The sequence below is a fragment of the Zonotrichia albicollis genome, chromosome 22 (genome assembly GCF_047830755.1).
Source record: "Zonotrichia albicollis isolate bZonAlb1 chromosome 22, bZonAlb1.hap1, whole genome shotgun sequence".
NCBI classification, from domain to species: domain Eukaryota; kingdom Metazoa; phylum Chordata; class Aves; order Passeriformes; family Passerellidae; genus Zonotrichia; species Zonotrichia albicollis.
In genome coordinates, this window is record NC_133840.1 from 5,217,009 (window position 1) to 5,235,420 (window position 18,412).

General features: G+C 42.0%; 1 protein-coding gene across 1 annotated transcript; it reads left to right on the forward strand.

Moving 5' to 3' along the window:
* Nucleotides 1-1,182: 1,182 nt before the first annotated feature.
* NCBP3 (nuclear cap binding subunit 3) lies at nt 1,183-17,403 on the forward strand. The gene is made up of 13 exons (XM_074557312.1): nt 1,183-1,398; nt 2,938-3,003; nt 3,766-3,871; nt 4,760-4,885; nt 6,841-6,969; nt 9,172-9,245; nt 10,116-10,224; nt 11,021-11,120; nt 11,407-11,513; nt 12,497-12,776; nt 13,526-13,683; nt 14,814-14,978; nt 15,451-17,403. Exons 1-13 carry the CDS (start codon nt 1,246-1,248, stop codon nt 15,684-15,686), a joined length of 1,809 nt encoding a protein of 602 aa, XP_074413413.1. The 5' UTR covers nt 1,183-1,245; the 3' UTR covers nt 15,687-17,403.
* The last annotated feature ends 1,009 nt before the right edge of the window (nt 17,404-18,412 follow it).

The following is an 18,412-nucleotide window of genomic DNA, read 5'->3' on the forward strand; positions in this document are numbered from 1 at the left end:
TCACCTGTGCCAGCAGTTCCTGCCAGGTGCTGCTGTGGGATGTCAGCCCCAAATGCAGCACTTTTGGTGAACAGTGACATGAGCCATTGTGTAATGAGGTCTGTGTGAAGACTTGGGAATAAATTATCTTGGAGTGAGGGATGGGTGGAAGGATCTCCTGATCCCACTGAATTTTGTGTAAGGGGAGCAGCCTTGATGCTGCCAGCTGGGAAATGTCTTAGTGACAAAGTCTAAATTTGAGTTTTCCTGGGAGGTACCATCAGTTCAGAGGGAAAGTGACGAGTCACAGGAAATGGACTGAATGAGGTTTATATGTAAACACAGAAATGAGGCGTGGAGCAGCCTGAGCTGGAGGGGAAGGTCCTGCTGGAGAGGTAACAGGAATTCTTAGTGGTGTGGTGATAACACACAATAACACTGGGATGTGGCTGTGTATCCTGGCAGTTGTGTGAAATAATGATGCCAAGGCAGGAGCAGCTCCTCGGGTAGAACAGGGCTCCGGTCTGCTGTGTGTGAGGGAATGGAGCTGATTAGAGTCATTAGGGGAATGGAGAACTGGTCTCACGGGGGCTGGTGAAAGCATGTGGTTTATTTAGGCCAAGAAGAGGCAAGGCTGCTCTCCTGGAACAACCTGAACACCTTGGGACAAGGGGACAAAGAGAATAACTGAGCCTCAGAACAAAGGGACGCAACTGCAAGCTGAGAGTTAGTTTGATTTTATCAGCGGTGTAACATTCCACTAATATGGACGGGGAAATTGAACATTAGAGTTCAGATAGTTAAAAAAAACCCCTTTTTTTGGGGAAAAGATTTAAGTTGTATGTTTGTCCGCTCTCCGGCGCCGGGGACACGGCGGGGCCACGCTCTGCCCGGTCTCTGTGGCCGTTCCACCCTGAGCCCCTGGGCCTGAACCGGCTCCGGGCGGGCCGGGATGTGCCGGGCCGGGGGTGCGCTGGGTTCGTGTTGTGTTTGGCTCCGGGGGTGCACCGGTCTCGGGGTGCGCTGGGTCTCGGGGGTGCATTGGATTCGGGGCGCACCGGGCTCGGGGGTTGCGCTGGCTCGCAGGGTCCGCTCGGTCCCGGGGGGAGCCCCGGGCGGGCCAGGCCGTGCTGCGGGCGGCGCTCGGGGCCACCGCGCTCCGCCCGCCCGGCGCTCCCGGCCGCTCTCGGCGCTCGGAGCCGCCCCGCCGCTCGGAGCCGCCCCGCGCTCGTCTCGCTGGCCGCGCTGGGCGGGCCTGGCGGAGCCATGGCGGCCGTGCGGGGCCTGCGGATCTCGGTGAAGGCGGAGGCGAGCACGACCACGGCGGAGCCGCGCGGCGCCGAGCCCGAGCCCATGGAGGTGGAAGAGGGAGAGCTGGAGACCATCCCTGTGAGGCGCTCGCTGCGGGAGCTCATCCCGGTGAGGGCCGGCGGCGGGGGGCTCGGAGGGGCTCGGTCCGGAGGTTGGGGGTGTCTGGGCGCTCTGGGGGGGCTTTTGGGGGGATTCTTGGGCAAAGCGGGGATGTGGGAGCGGGGGTGTGAGGGGACTCGAGGAAGCGGGCGGGATGTACTTGGGGAGGAATGGAATAAAGGAAGCGGCGGAGATGAGAATTTGGGGTGCCGCGTTGGGGTGTGGGTGGCAGGGAGGGTGTACAGAAGGTGTTTGATGCCGGGAATGAATTCCTGGAGCAGGGAATTCAGGGACTGACCAGAGCCGGGACTGTGGGCTCTGACGAGCAGGCTTTGAGACCTTCCTTCCCCATGTTTTCCTGCCCCTTTTCACTCTCCCTGATTGTTTCTGTACAAGTTTTAGTAGGATTAGGTTTACCAACTAAAAAATGGATCAGAGTTCTAAAATCCTAAGTAATCTTTTGCTCTGAAAACTTGGGTGAAAATTGCTTTGGAAGCTAATCTTTAATTAGCTGGTCTACCAACGTGTGCTTGTGCTTTTGCACAACATGTGGCCTGAGAGACAGCATCGTGCTGCACTTCCTTCTGCTCCCTGAGTCAACCTCAGACACTGTGGGGTTTCAGCTTGAAAAACCATGTTTATTTTGCTTTTCCTTCTCTAGTAACTCTGGCCATTTGGCAGCATTAGAGGAACTTTGGTGCTGTTACTAAGAAAAGCAGTTGGATTGTGTGTGTGTTCTTCGGTCTTTCTAAACTGAGACTAACCTACTTCTAGAAACGGTCCTTTAGCCAAAGTACTTATTGCAGCACAAGTGTAAAGAACACGTTTACTCCTAAGGAAAGCAGGAGATGTGCTTCCACCTCCAAACTTCTGCCAGCTGAGAGTGTCAGAATGAAGAGGTGCCATTTTACAGATGCAAACAATGGAGGGCACAGAATTGGGTCATTGGTCCAGGGGCTCTGGGGTTTAGTCCCTCTGAATTCAGCAGTCCTGACTGATAGAGAGGAAACTTGTGATTTTTTCCCCTCTCATTCTCCATTTTTACCCTCTCTCCATATCAAAACAGAAGTGTTTCACCTTGGGATTTGGAATTTGGGGTTGAAATAATGATAGGAATAAAAAGTTACTTGTTTAATTGTGGATGTGGCTTGGTGTTCTCACTTTATGAGGTTAAAAGCTGCAAACTGACATTTGAGTAGTCAGCTATCACTGTTAAATCCATTCATGTTTTACAAGGAAATTATATCCAACCCCAAAATTGTAGAAGTCTTACTTGGGAAAGATGTTTGATGACTTTTCCTGTATCACTGAGAGAGTAAAAGCTTGGCAGCAGCTGACATAGAAACTAAATTCTGTCAAAGGAAAGAATCCTTACGGCGAGGGAAGTTTGGTTCAGTTGATGTGCTTTCAGTTTCACTGACATGAGATGGGGTGAAAGTGAAAAGAGGATCTATTTCTTGTAAGAATGATCAGATGTTTTTTTCAGTGTAACAAATGTGTTGCTTTCAGCGCCCATTGAAATTTCATGACCGTTTTGCTTTGTTTCAGGACACCAGTAGGAGATATGAAAACAAAGCTGGAAGTTTCATCACTGGCATAGATGTAACCTCCAAGGTAATTTTTGTGCTATGGCTCTTCAACATTTTGTCATTTTTGCCACTGGAGAGGTGGAACTTTTTCATTTCTTTCTTTCCCAACATGCACAAAGGCTTAGCCTGGTGTTCAGGTGATGCAGCTGGCATGAATCACTGCATATTCCAAAGATTCAAAAACCTATAGTGCTTCCTAATAACATCTGGAGAACAAGGAGCTTCTCAGCCCATTCCCAAACCTGCACAAGTTCCAGGCAGAGTGCTGCTCATGAGCTACACAAGAGGAGCCTGAGTTGCCAGTCTGGAGCCAGCTCTCCAGTGTTAAATTCATGCTTAGAGAAACAAATTCATACTTTTGTATATATTAAAAAAATAGGGGAAAATGATATCATCTTCAAACATTAATTTTGCCTGTGGTAGAAAGACTTCTTTTAGAAGAGGGGTTGTATTTAATATTTGTTAGTAGGGACTAATATTTATTACTAAGGATTATAATGTTCCTGTTCCATGATGGAGTCTGTGTTGTCCAAGCCACTTTGTTTCCCATGCATCCTGATTCCCATTGCTGGATCCACACAAAAACTGTTCTGTGACACAGAAATATTTTGTGAATTATATCTATAGTATATTATATATACTATATTCTGAAACCTACAGGTCTCTCCAAAATTACTAGAATTATTAATATAAATTGTTGCTGTCTGGTAGATTTTAGGTATCCTCAGTGCAGTTTGTTGAGTGTGCTCCTGGCTCCTGTTTGAGTGCATTGTTTTGCATTTTGCAGGAAGCAATTGAGAAGAAGGAGCAAAGAGCCAAACGTTTCCATTTTCGGGCTGAGGTGAATCTGGCCCAGAGGAACGTGGCCCTGGACCGGGACGTGATGAAGAAAGGTACGAGTTCATCCAGCACTCAGGAGCAAAGATCCCTTCAGTTACTTCCTCACTGTGTCTTGACTTGATTTATCCTGCAGTATTTCCTACATTCCCAGAGGTTTTGCTCCATTACTGCTGAAAGGAATCACTTTGGGTTCTTCCACCTCCTTGTTTGCACATTATTATTTTTTAACCTATTTGACACTTGCCACTTCACTCCTTGTTTTACCAGCCCTAGCACAAAGATAACATTTTTTTGTGTGCCTTATTTACTCCTGCTAAATGCCCAAGATTCACCTTCTGGATCAGTGCTGCTTTAAGAATCTTTAAATGCTTTGTACAAAGCCTGGAGCAGTGTGTGGGTACACGTGGAGGACTCAGTGTCCTGTGCACAGGGAGCTCAGACTCTGCTGAACACACACTGAAGCTGCACTGATGGCAAGCTGGAACAGAAGCCAGGAGATGTGTGCACAACAGATTGGTGCTTTTGGCACCCAGTTGGTTCTCAAGGCTTTTTTTCCAGCTGGCAGCTTGGACCTGCTAAGCTGTGGCCTGGAACAGCTCCCCATCAGGTGATGCAAGTGGAAGTGCTTTGTGCAGGGCCTTGTTTTGTTCTGGCTCTTTAGTACTTAATGATAGCACTTTGGCAGTGTTCAAAAAGGAAAAAAAATGTTTCTCAAGCTGTTTGGTTGCTGTGCAATCTCTGTATCTACCAGTGCTTGAAACCTCTTTTAATTTATTGAAAATGTTGCATTGTGGAAAAATAAACTAAGTTATGGTCTGTGTCATGCTTCACTCCAATTAGTTCCTCTTTAGTTTATTTAAAGTATTTGCTTTATAAACTGATATGGCACTAATCTGAAAGCTTGCAGTAAGTACCAGTTTTGTGTCTTTTCCTCTTTGTAGCAATTCCTAAAGTAAGACTGGACACCATTTACATTTGTGGAGTGGATGAGATGAGCACCCAGGACATCTTTGCCTATTTCAAAGAGTATCCTCCTGCTCATATTGAGTGGCTGGATGACACCTCATGTAAGCAAACAGAGTATTTGTAATTCTTACTCTTTTATTTAAACCTGGTCACAGCTGTATCTCTAAGGGAAAAAAAATTGTCTAAAATTATGAAAAATGTCTAAAATTATTATCTCCATCTTGACATAAATAATATATCTGAGAGAGGGTGATTGAGCTGTGCAGTTGGGCAGGTTGGGATGGTTCTGGGAGGAGGAGGAGGAGGAGATTTGTTGCCATATTTGTGTAGTGCACGCTCCAGGAGAAATGGGTGGGTGGAAGGAGGTGGCAGCTGGGTGTGATTTCCATAGATTGGAAAAGGAATGTGGGTACACATGGTGAGGGCTGTTTTGGGGAGTGAGATCAGTGAGATCAAAGGTGGTGGAGAGCTCTGCTTTCCTCACTGACACTGAGGCCTGTGGAAGAGATTTTTTGCTACAGAAAATGGAACTGGAATACTGTGAAATTATCATGCTGCAAACCTTGTGCCTGAAATAATAGAAAAAGAAATAGGAGCCAGTGCAGGTTTTCCAAATAGCTGGAAACTTCCTGACAAGCATGGCTGAAAGCTGAGAATCAATACCTTCATTCTCTGGAGTGACCCTGAAGAAATTCTGCTCCAGTGCAAGACGAAATAGATGGTGACCTTGAAGTCACTGTATATGACAGCTTGAAGTGCTGGCACAAGCTGATAGAAAATGTGAAACCCAATGAGCCCTGGGTGGATAATTACAGTACAGAGCTGCTGGATGGACCTGTGCTGATGCATGAGCTTGGAAATGCACAGCTTAACTCTGTCTGAGGCAATCTAAGATTGTCTGTTTTCTTAAATGCTACATGAGTAAATTCATGTGAAAATTAAGGCTTAAGGGTTGTAACAATACCCAGTTATGGTTATTGCACATATTTTTTAATGGTGAATTTCCATGCTGTGTGTGAGTTACCATGTCAGCTACACTTGGTGGAAATATTAAGAAAAAGCTTTTGCTTTTCAGCATAGATTGCAAGTGTAATTCAGTGTTCCCAGCTGAATTACTTCTTAAGGTGACTTAATGCAAAGGTGGATTTAGTGTCCTGTGTTTCAAACTGATGAATGTGAAATGATGAAGGTTTTGGAAATGTGGCAATGGGAAGTTAAGGCAGACTGAAAAAAATAATAGATTTATTAACCAATCATTGAAGTTAATACCTGGGTGTTCTTCACCTTGTAATTCTTGTCTGTTTGAGTAATTTAAGAGAGATTCTCTTATTTTGGGTCACTGTACAGTCTTAATGTCTGAATCCACTCTGCTTAACAGCAGAACAGAGACATTTGCTGCTGTATTTGTACCAAGTGCAGAAAGCTTTTGTTCAAATCCCGTTTCTAAGCAGTTTTAGCTCTTTCAATTTCAACATCTATTAAATACTTTTTATTGGCCTAATAAGTTATATTTTAGTACCATCTGCTGATTCTTAAGGCACATCCTGAATGACACTGTGAACCTGTGTACTCTATAATCTGTTCAAAGTGCTGGAGCAGTCTCCTATTTCCCCCTATTTTCCTGCTTTTTGGAAAAGATTAACAGAATTCTGCACTAAAGTCCAAGGTTCTGTCAATTGCCAAAGGGAAAAAGATCCAGGCTTCATTCCTGCCCCCTGCTGCTCCCTTAATCACATTTGTTTGGGAACACATGCATCCACTGCCCCCCATCCAGTGCCCTGATTTGGTGGTTTCAGGAAGCCTCTCAAATCTGTTGTTGTGCATTTCAGTGACTTTGGGTTTTTCATCAGCTCTTGTGTTTTGTAATAAGCTGAAAATTGTGTGTCCTTCAGCTTATCAGGTGTGTTAAAGAATATGACCTTCCCTGCAAGAGATCTGATGGCTTTTTCTGTCATTTCTGAATTTTTGTCATTAATTTTCTTCCAGCAGGGCAGGGGAGATGTGACTGCTTGATGACACCAACTGCATTTGTGTTTTGTGTTTCTGTTTGTCCCAGGTAACGTGGTCTGGCTTGATGAAGTGACAGCAACACGGGCTCTGATAAATATGAGTTCCCTGCCTGATCAGGAGAAATCAAAGAGCAGAGAAAACAACAAGGAGAAGACAGCTGAAAAAACCAAGAAAGGTAGATTGAGATATGCAAATGCAGCCATCATCTCATTAAATCAATGAAACTTTAAACTTGTGCTGGGGTATTGCATAACCTAAATTACTGAAGGAGCTTCTATCATATAGTTGCAGGTAAATGTATTCTGCCACTTTAAAAAAGGCTTTCATCTTGGAAACCTTTTGAAGAAGCTGCTTCTTAAAAGGTGGGTTGGAGCTAGACCAAAAGCAGTAATTCAGTCGATACTAAACGTGTTAGATGAGGCTGCCACTGAGAGCTGGTATTTATAGTGGGCCCTGGGCACAGAAATAGCTCTGGGTGATGTGCTACAAAGGCAGGCAAAGTGGGCAAAAAGCAGGTGTGAGAAAGTGGCCTATTTTTGAAATGCCACAGCTAATTCCCTTTTTGATGCACCACCATCCTTCCAGAGGATCCCTCGCAGCAGTGTGACAGTGCCTCACTGCAGCAGGGTGTGTACCAGCTCTAAATTTGGCTGCTGTCCTTTTAAGAAAGAAGTTATTAAAAGGTTGGTTATAAAAGAGCAGAGCAGCAAAAGTACATGTCAGTGTCGTGAACAGTCTGGTACCTCGCTGCCTTGGTTGTAAATTTATTTTCCTTTTATGTGGGGAAGTTTAAAATCAGAATTTTGCTGCCTGAGGAGAGTTTTGCTCTTAGGCTGCTGTGAGTGCTGTGGTTGGAGGTGCTCTATCACAAGATACAAAGCAAAAAAAGTTATATTTATTAACTTTTCCAAAGATTTTGCTTTAAAATGCTGTATATGACTTAAATGCAAGTAGCCAATCTCTCTGTTAGATATCTGCAGTTCTTCCAAAAGCCTTTCTGGGAAATTTGGTGTTTAAGGCTTTGTTAAATTTATGGATTCTTCAAATTCACTCCCTTTTCCTGCTCCTTTTCCCCACAAAGCAGGGGCTCCTCAGCCATCCACGTGACTTTAATTTTGGCCAAATGTTGGTAAAGCTTCAAGTAAGACTTGCTAGGAAATTTTTGGAGATTAGAGACATTGCTTAAATGGAGCATAAACATATATATTTAATCCTGCTCTAATTATATTATCATTGCACCCAATCTGAAAATAAGAACTGTCACGTGAATTACTCCTGTTCCTCTGGAAAAGTGGGATATTAGAGAAAGTACAGAGTGTTCAATTGCATCTTAAGGTGTGAGATCCATACAGATACCCTGGAGTCATCTGGCTTGGTTACATTCCTTTTTTTAGATAGGAATTTCAGGGCTGTTTAGACATTTAGGGAAGCAAAAGATTGGTCTGTGCTGTGAGAAACTTCTAATTTGTGAGGGAGAAAAATGCCTGAGTGCTCTCCCTGCTGGAACTTAATTATTCTGGTTTGAATTTGGGTAATTTGTTTACTTAAATTCTCTCTTTGGTTTCAGTTTGGTTAATTGTGCTTTATTGTTTTCACTCAGGAATATTTTCAGGATCTTTTGGACAGCTGCCACTCTCTATTTTAAAGTTTTTAAGTCTAAGATAAGGAACTCTGAAATGTAAAAGAGAGGATTTTTTAATCTTAGGTCTATGAAGTACTTGGAGATTTTTGCAAATGATATTGGCACATCACACTTCATAGCTGTCCATAGTCATTACTTTTTACAATATTTTATTTCTTGGGGGCTTTAGAAAAAAAACCAGCATGAATTGTCTTACACTGATCTAAAATGAACTGAGAAATCAAAGTAACTCACAATTTTAACAGTTCTGGAAGCATGCACTTATTTTTTAGTTACTTCACAGCAAAATTAAGTCACTAAGTTTGTTTTTTTTTCCTTTTTACTACTTTCTCTCTCAAGCTTTTGATTAATTGTTACTATTGGATATTTGCAGCCATTTGAAAAGGAGATGGAAGGAAAGGCTTTTATGTGCCTTTAGTGCCTTGGCCTTGCTGATCTCTGGTTTTGAGCACACTGAATCCTGACAGGCAGTGCAGTCTCATTTGCTTTCAAAGAATTAAATTAATGATGCACATGTGCTGCTGCAGGCACAGGGCTCTGAATTTCACTGTGCTCCACTTTTCCATAGGCATTCAGTGCTTTGATTATTCCCTAGGCTGCTCAGGAGGAAGGAAAACACCTTCAGGCTGATTTCAGACAATGTAGGTAATCATAAATCAAATGAGGCTGACACACTAAAATGGAGCTTGGCTTTGTTTTGTTTTTTGTTTTTTTTTCCCCAATTATTTTCTTTAGAAAAACAGGAGGAAAGCTCTGATGATGAGACAGAAGAAGGAGAGGTTGAGGATGACAATCCCAGTGATGTGGAGGTCAGTACAGAGGGGAAGTGGAAACTCTGCTCTGGAAGTTCTGCTCTGGCTGGGGTGAAGTTTTCACAGCATTTTAGGTTTCTATTTGCAATTCACCATTTAATTATCAAAATAAATTCGGTGGGGAGTGAGAGGGAGTGCAGGTGGTGATAATCCAATGGAAAGTGCTTTGTGAAAATAGATTTTGGGGAGTTGAAGAGTGAGCCTGGCTTCTCTTTTCTGCTGAGAGGAGGCAGTGAGAGAACAATAATGGAAGGCAGTGACCTTTCAGCAGGGAGAGTGCTTAGAGCCCAGTGGGATTTAGGCTGCCCATGGATCTGTGGGAATCAGCACACACAGGGATGGCCTGGCAGCAATTTAATCCTCACTGCCTGTGGATAATGGGTGTGATTAGGGTTTCCTGTAGCAATGGCTCAGTGAACACCCCCACATCATGGATGTCTGAATTGAGTTTCTATAAAGCAGCTATAAATGAAAAAGAAAGGTTTTTAGTCATTGTATGAGGGCATGAGAAGCTGTTAATAAAATAATTTAGATATGAAACAGGGAGAAAAAAAAATCATTCTTTTCAATGCCCGAGTTTTGCTATTTATTTTCTGCATTTCAGTAATACAGAGTCATTTGACAATTACTGGATTTAATAACCTGAGTTAATGTTATGGAACAAGAGAAGGAAATATTTTAAATTTCCAGGGCAATTTACATTAAAAATTAACATCAGCTTGTCAAGAAAATAAAGCAGAGCTCATTTGAACATCATTTGAAAAGCGACTTTCTTCATAATCACTTGATTGCTTCTCTGTAAGCAACCCATTTTTGTTCAACAAAAATTTGATTTTTGAGTCCAAAATCCCTTTTTTGCCCCCGAAGCTGGATGCCCTCTCCCAGGTAGAAGAGGATTCCCTCCTGCGCAATGACCTTCGCCCTGCCAATAAGCTGGCTAAAGGAAACAAGCTGTTCATGAGATTTGCTACTAAAGGTAAATGACCAAGCACCCTGAATTCACTGCTTGTGTACTTTTATTTGTTGGCTAATTAATGCCTCAAAGTGCCTCCTTCTTACTTATAACACTTCTTATAAAATAACACTTCTTATAAACACCTCAAAAATTACACTTCTTGTAAAAGTGTGATTTTTTTTTTTTGCTAATTGTTAGGTGTTAAAATTTTGCCACAAATCTACATTTCTTGTGTCAATTATTTCAGTTCAGGTTGTATGAAAATTATTGTACCTGGAAATTGTATTTTGGGCACAAGGCATTCTTCCCAATCCCATGGAAGAGGAATGATGCCTTTTTCCAGAAGTAAATTCCACATTTTATAAATACGGATACAACTGGAGATGCCAGTGAGGGATTAGTAAAAATTATTGCTAAATATTACTTTTGTTTATTAATATCCATATTAATAAAATAAAATTAATATCCATATAATCTCTGGACCATGCAGGAAGTGGCACATTCATTAAGAAAAGAAAGGTGATGAGGAAGGTGAGTGGAAATTCCAGCAGTGACAGGGGGATGTAATGCCCTGTTAAGCTGATCTCTGCAAACCCAGTCTCCCTGGAATTAAGTTTCTAGACACAAATAAAGCTGTGGTGCTAGGAGAAATTCCAGAGGTGTAAGCAAAATTGAATCCTTCATGGAGGAGGGTGAAGAAATTCTGATTTTAAGGCACACTCAGTCCCACTCTCTGTCTTTGGATAGTTCATTTTTATGCTGTGCTGTAAGTTATACTCTAAGAGGGAAAAATCCCTATAATTCATGTTTTTTGCAGATGACAAAAAGGAGCTGGGAGCTGCAAGGAGAAGCCAGTATTACATGAAATATGGCAATCCAAATTATGGAGGCATGAAAGGAATTCTTAGCAATTCTTGGTGAGTGTTGGACAGAGGAATTGGAACATTGCAGTTAATTGGACAAACTAATCTAAAACTGTTTTAATTTGTGGATTTTCTATTGAGTTTATGTAGATGCTTCAGTGTAAATAATGGTTTTGCAATTATAAGGAAAGACTTTTCTCATGAAAATGAAGTTTCTATTCAGACCAGCTCTGACATGAACATGTCTGCTGTTAAAGTGGGTGAGAATTGCAGGATTTAGGGGTCGTGAATGAGCCATAATTCCCGTGGCAGCCATGTCAGCCTCTCTCTCTGCTTTCAGGAAGAGGAGGTACCATTCCAGGAGGATCCACCGGGATGTGATCAAGAAGAGGACTCTGATTGGGGACGATGTGGGCCTGACTCCCCCCTACAAACATCGGCACTCGGGTACTGGGGACACTGGGACATGCAGGGCTGGCCAGGGTCTGCAGCAGTGCCTCAGCAATCCCATGGGATCTGTGCAAATCTTCTTAAAAAAATAAATCTGAATCTTATTTTAAGAGTTTACAGGAAATTCCTGAGGTGGAAACTTCATTCTGCTCATTGCTTCCCAAAATAGCTGCTGCTTTTTATGTTTTATGCTTTTTTTTCTTTTATGAAATTTAGGGCATGGGGGACTGTGGCATCAAAGGCCAAAAGAAGGGATGAATGACATCTTCAGCCTCCTTGGCAATTTGTCACACTTGCAAAGTCAATTCTCCCAGTCTCTAAATGTAGAACAATAGAGATGAGAAAATTCTATTAATTAGGCTGGAATACCTTCATCTGCTACCTAAGGTAGAAAAATAATGGGTGTAAAAACCTGACATGAGACAAGTGCAATGTGATTGGCCTGTTAAAAATACAGCTGTGGATGTGACAAATCTCATGGAAGATTTTCCATGTTGGTCATGTAGTGCTGTCTGAAGAGATGTCTGAGTGCTGCTGATGACTAAATTGAAATAGTTTCTATTTAAATCAGTGTCTGTGATGAATTCATCATAATGACACCTGTGTTCTTTTTGGCACTGCAGCTTGCAGGACTTGAAGGGATTTTTGCAGAGCCAGCAGCTGGCACGTTAAGCCCTGTAAGATCCTGGGGATTGTGCTTAGCTCAGGGAGGAAGAGCTGCACCTCCTACAGGAGGCACTTGTGCTTTAATTTCTCTGTCCAGCTTTGTGCTTGGCCAGGCCTCTGAGGGAGAGAACACATTTTGTCCTGTAGCAGTTTTATGCCATTTATTGATTGCAGTTAAAATATTCTCTCTCTTTAAGAAGAGAGAACTAAAAGCCACAGACTCATTTGTAGGAGATCATTAATTAGCGAGGTGATTTTCCTTTAGGTTTGGTGGATAAAATTCAGTAGATCAGAACGAGTTCATTTCACTGCAGGCTTGGTGAACGTTCCTGAGGAGCCCATAGAGGAGGAAGAGGAGGAGGAGGAGGAGCAGGACATGGATGAGGATGACAGGGTGGTGGTGGAGTACCGGGATGAGCTGCAGGCCTTCCGGCAGGCGCGGGAGCGCGGCGCCGCCCGCAGATCCAGCGCCTCCGACTCGGACGAGATGGATTATGACCTGGAGCTGAAAATGATCTCCACCCCCTCGCCCAAAAAAAGCATGAAGATGACCATGTATGCAGATGAGGTGGAGTCACAGCTGAAAAATATCAGGTAAAAGTTTCTTAGTCTTTAAAAGCAGCGGTGAAGAGGGATTGCGTGGTTTCAGCGACAGAGCTGCCAAAGATTGAGGTAGCAAAATATATCATATAAAATAATAACACATATTTATTAAAATCTGTTATTTTATTATTTTATATATTATATTATTTTGTATAGATTTTCTAACAAGAAATACAGAAACTAGGCTTTCAATATAATTAACTTTTTTAATATATATTTTTCTGCAGATCTCTCTATCATTGCATATTACTTGAAGTAGAATCAAGAGAAATTTATGCAGACAACCCTAATTAACAGGGAAAAATAACTTCTCTTTCTGTTTTCTCTTTGCCCCTTGCTCTTTATCTCAGAAAAAAAACAACCCTCAATTGTTGGTGACAAAAAGGAATTTATGTTCATTATGGGCTTACCAACCAAAGTTGTATATATTGTAGATGAATAAAATAACATCCATACACATCCAAATAAATATAACCACCCCTTCAGTAGGGTGGTTGTACTCATTAAAATGTCAACAATTTCGAGGCTGCCTTGAAATGGATCCTGAGGTATTCATGGAATTATTGTTATATTTAAGATTCTGGCTTGAACAGCTTCTAAGCATTGTTTTTACTACTTTTTCTCAGCAGAAAAATCCTGATATTATTATTTTTGTGATGTAATTTTCCACATAAGAAGACTTAAGAACTATTCTAGATTGAATTTTATTTAGAGGACATCAAATCTATGATTTTTTTCAGGAATTCTATGCGAGCAGATAGCATAGCCACCAGCAACATCAAAAACAGGATTGGCAGCAAAGGATCCTTGGAGAAAGTTGCAGATGTGAGGCTGCTGTTGGAAGAGAAACGTCAGAATAACTCTGGGCCACGGCTGCCAAACAGCACTGTCAAATCAGGTAATTTATCACTCATTGCTGGGCAGAATTGTCTCTAAAATATATTTATTTCACACCTGTGCTCCACTGCAGATAAACTCTGCATTCACACAGTTTGTCCTCACTCAGAGATTGAGGTGGGAATTGCTTTGGGGAAAGAATCAAGTCCACTTTAGTGAAAGCTTTTTTAGTGATGTTGATTTCCATCCATTTTCTTTGCCTGTGCCAATCTCCCCCCACTTTGTTCCCTCCTTGAGGCAGAGATTCTCTGCAGCTGAGAACCAGCACACAGCGAAGGTGCTGCCCAAAATCAAATGTGAAACACTGACTACACTTAAAAATACACATTAAAAATGTGTATTACATGAATATGGGTAGCTTTGCATTTGGCAGATTTATTTCTGATCTTAAATAAGTTAAATAATTCATTTATTTGACATAAGTGTATATAATTTCAGCTGCTTCTGACTTATGTAATATTATCTGACTGATAAGTGAAAAATACCTTTATGTATCAATGAAAAGTCAAAATAATGTTTGTATATTTTACCCTTCCTGCCCATTTTGGGCCTCTGACAAGTTGACAAATGGTCCCAAAATTCCCTTCATATTTTTGTCTGGACCCCTGTAAGATTGGGAACATCCAGCTAAGCCAGGCAAACTTCAGAATACAAAATTCACATCAAAGGTTAAGTATCAACATCTTTAGTATTCTTTTTATTTTATTCTGCCACATACCAAGCAGTGGTAGAATTTTAAATCAAGGTATCTGTTACCTGAAAAGAATTGTTGAAGGCAGACCAGTTTCCATGGAATTTTCCCTCCTGCTGGATATTTACACCCTCTGCTGCTACACCAGGAAAGCAGCAGGCCATGGGATAACTTAGGATTTTATCTTTTGGACAGAGCACAGCTTGAAAACATGAAATGTCAAATTTATTGCCAAACCTGAAATGAAACTTGGCTAAATTGTACTGCAGAAATTTCCAGGAAATCTCAGTATGAAAGACTTAAATGAACAGGCTAAAGAAAATATAAAAACAGAGAATCTGTCTGGTTTCAATAATGAATGAACATAAACTGAGCTGTAGAGTAGAATAAATGCCACAGGATTTTTTTTTTGTCATTTTAATCACTGAAAATATCCCCAGATGTGAGGCAGAGACTGGGAAAAAGGCCACACTCTCCAGAAATCAAAGCTCCAAGCAGTGCCTGTGCTCCTCGTCGAGAACCAATCTCAGATGTGCACAGCAGGCTGGGAATCCCCAAACAAGATGTGAAAGGCCTCTACTCTGACACCAGAGAGAAGAAATCAGGTTAGTTGTGTGCAGAAAATGTTCTGCTGCACTTCCTTTGGTTTTGGAGTCCAAGGGAAATCTCAGCAGAAAGCCATGAAGGGGTGAAGTTGAATGAAATTCAGGATAAATTAGTAAATGTTTGTTCAGAGCTATGAAATCTAAATACGTGTAGGGAGGAGCTGGGGGGTTTGGGAGCAGGATTTTTATGGAGGTGGGCTGAAGATCTGCTTTCAAACTGTGGGCACCAAAACAAGTGTCAGGAATGCAGGGGCACTGGAGGTGTGAATTAAACAAGGCTGCCCTGAGCCTCCTGCAGCTTAATTTCAATTACTCTTAAAGCATAATCAGTTCCATGCCAAATGTTGAGGTGGGAGGAGTAGGAAGGGTTGAAGAGTTTGAAGGGTTTGTGAGTTTAATTGGTTCCTTGACTTTTTCCTCTCAGTCCTGTCTGTTTTGGTTTTTATAAAATGTTTGTTTTTCATCTGCTTAGGTAATTTATGGACCAGATTGGGGTCTGCTCCGAAGACGCAGGAAAAGACTCCAGAGAAAGCTGAAAACTCTGTGGCATCTCCAGAGGAGGATGACTCTGAGCTGCAGAGGGTTTGGGGTGCTCTCATCAAGGAAAAAGAACAGTCCAGGCAAAAAAAGAGTCGCTTGGATCATTTACCCTCCCTACAAATCGAGATCAGCCGGGAAAGCAGCTCTGGCTCAGACTCTGAATCATGACTGGGTTCACAGCCTGACCCTGCAGGTGCTGCCTCTGCAGCCTGGCAGGATCCCCTTGCCCAGGAGCTGGACACTGGCAAAGACTCTGCAGTGAAGGTTCCAGAAGTGTTTTTGATCCTTTTCTACAACGAGAGAGGCATAAACCACTTGAAACCTAAAGCAAAGACATTTGTCTGGAGTCTGTGGCTGGCCCTGTGCTCTGCAGGGCATTGTCATCTCTGGTTGTGACAGCAAACCTGTAGTGAATTGTAGCAAAACATTTTCTTCCCCAAGCTTTGAACTTAAAAGATGAGGCAGAAATGCTCTGTGTTTTTAAGGAGAACTTTTCTGTTCTTGATGTTTTCATCATGGAGGCTTTTAACAAAATGTTTTACACACCTCATCCAAAGAACAGGGCATTTATTTCATGATCCTGATCATTGCCTTGCCCTTCTGGCTCTTTCCAGCACCTTTCCTTTCCTCCTCAAGTAATAACAATAAAGCTTCCTGGGTGGGCAGCCAGCAAGGATAAAGCATGAAGGGATTGATTATCACACTGAATGTAAATCCAAGTTACACATTTTATCACAGTTAAATCCCCTGTAGGTATCCCAGTGGCACCACCAGAATCCAAGGAATCCTGCTCACTCATTTTGGTGATGCCACATTCTGCTGTAGCAGGGATTGAGATGTTCAGGACTGCAAAGTTGGACATTTGACAATTGTGTAAACCCCTGAGGGTTTGGGGGTGTTTTGTTTTGGTTTTTTTTGCTGTTGTTCCACGAGGAGAGATTATATTCCTGTCATTCCACCTGGATTATGTCCTGGAGCAATCCATCCAACAGCTGGAAAGCATTTTTATATTTGTGAGAATCTTCCCATTGGCCACAGTGAAAGCTCTAGTGGTGTTCTCCTCTGTGCTGTTCTATCTATGTAGAAGTGAAAGAGAAAAGGAAAACTTTAGGATCACTGTCTCCTGTCAATATTTTGGATGTTCTTCCTGTAGATTACACGTGGATGTGGACATGGGTGACTTGTTCCATTCAGCTTTTTTACCTGCACATTTTCACCCCTCCCTGGGTAGGACAAGGGTTTGATCAGTGTGCAGCTGCTGTTTTTTATTTTTATTTTCATATTGCCAGTAATTCTGAGTGAGGAATAATGCAGCACATCACATTCAGGTAAACAACAGGTAGCAAAACCATTTTAATAGTCTGAAATCTGTTTGCATTGTCCCTGTTCCTTGATTCTGTCAGTCCAAAATATCTGTGAACTTTTCTTCCCATTTCTGCTTTTTAACAAGCAACTTTTTCACTTTTTATTTTTTTGCCCCTCCTGTTTTTGTACTAAGTTGAAGTAGGTTGGAGATTTCAGCAAGGAATCTGCAAAATGAACTTTTCTTGTGCTTTATGATGTGTGAGGATAGCAGCATGTCAAATGAAAGGTCAAATGACAGGCACAGTGACTGCAGGGGCAATGTGGGGGCTGACCAGGCTTCAAGCCTTACTCTTTCCTTGTTTTGTGACACTCATCCTTGATTTTATATTTAATTATTGAATATATAAATGTCTCATAAAAGTGCTGTTGAGAGAAACGCCTGCAATGTCTGATCACTGTAATAACTAATTTTAAACGTGTGCTTTCACTGATACCCTCTCCCCAAGCTTTCCCAGAGAATCACTCCCATCTCTCCAGATCCTGATAAAATTTATTTCACTGGTGTCTTTTTGCCAGCAAACCTTTGTGTTGTGTCACTGCTTTGAATCCATTGGGACTTTTCTTTTTCCTGAAAGGAATCAACACCTCATGCACCAAAGCTGGATTATTGGGAAGCCTTGTGTGTTTCCATGTCAATATTCCTAATTTAAACCTGGTAAAGGATAAATTGATGGGAATAGAGGATCTCTAGCTGATTTTAAAGATTTGTGAATCAAGCACAGGCCTGTGACCCTTAACTCTGCTTCTGCCTTCCAGGTTGTCAGAAATATGCCTTAAAAATTCCCCCATGCTGGTCAGGACTGGTTTTATGGTTTTGGGGGGGTTTTGGTGTGATGCTGAGCCCACAGGAGCTTAGCTGCAAGAAAATATGAAGTTTATTGTTTAGAGAGGGTTTTGTAATTGAGTGTGCCTGGTTTTGCTTTTTTATCATGCACAGAGAAGCCTTGGAAAGTGCTGGTGTCAGGAATTCCTTCCAGCTTTGGGCTTCCTTAGTTACCTGAGCCAGGGATTTGGTAATTAAAAATGAACTCTGAATTTTAACTCGGTGCTTTTTCCTCAACGTTTTAACGTACATCCATTTGATCAAGAGGTTCCAAAGAGAATTTTGTTCCTTTCTCTTTGTGTTCAGTTGTTCAGTCCTTAGCTAATGTGATTTTTCACTCACCTCCCAGCTATCATCACCTACAAGAATTTGATGCAGAAATTGATGTTTGATAGGGGACGGGACCTGTGTATTTCACTAAAATGTGTTTATGTTGAAAATGGCAAAAAAGGAGAAGGTTGGCTTTGGCTCTTGCTGCAGGATCTGAATTTTAGTTGATTTGTTATAGCACCACACTAGTCCTTCTTGTAGGGAATTTTCTGCTGTTTGGAAAATTTGGATTTTTGATAAATAGTTCCAGGCTGAACACGTGGTGTTGAGGGTGAAATTTTAAAGCAAAGCTGGCTTTATGTTTGTTTTTAAAACGATGGCTGATGCACTTAACAGAGGGAAAAGGACACCAAAACACCTCTGTTTTCAGTTCAAG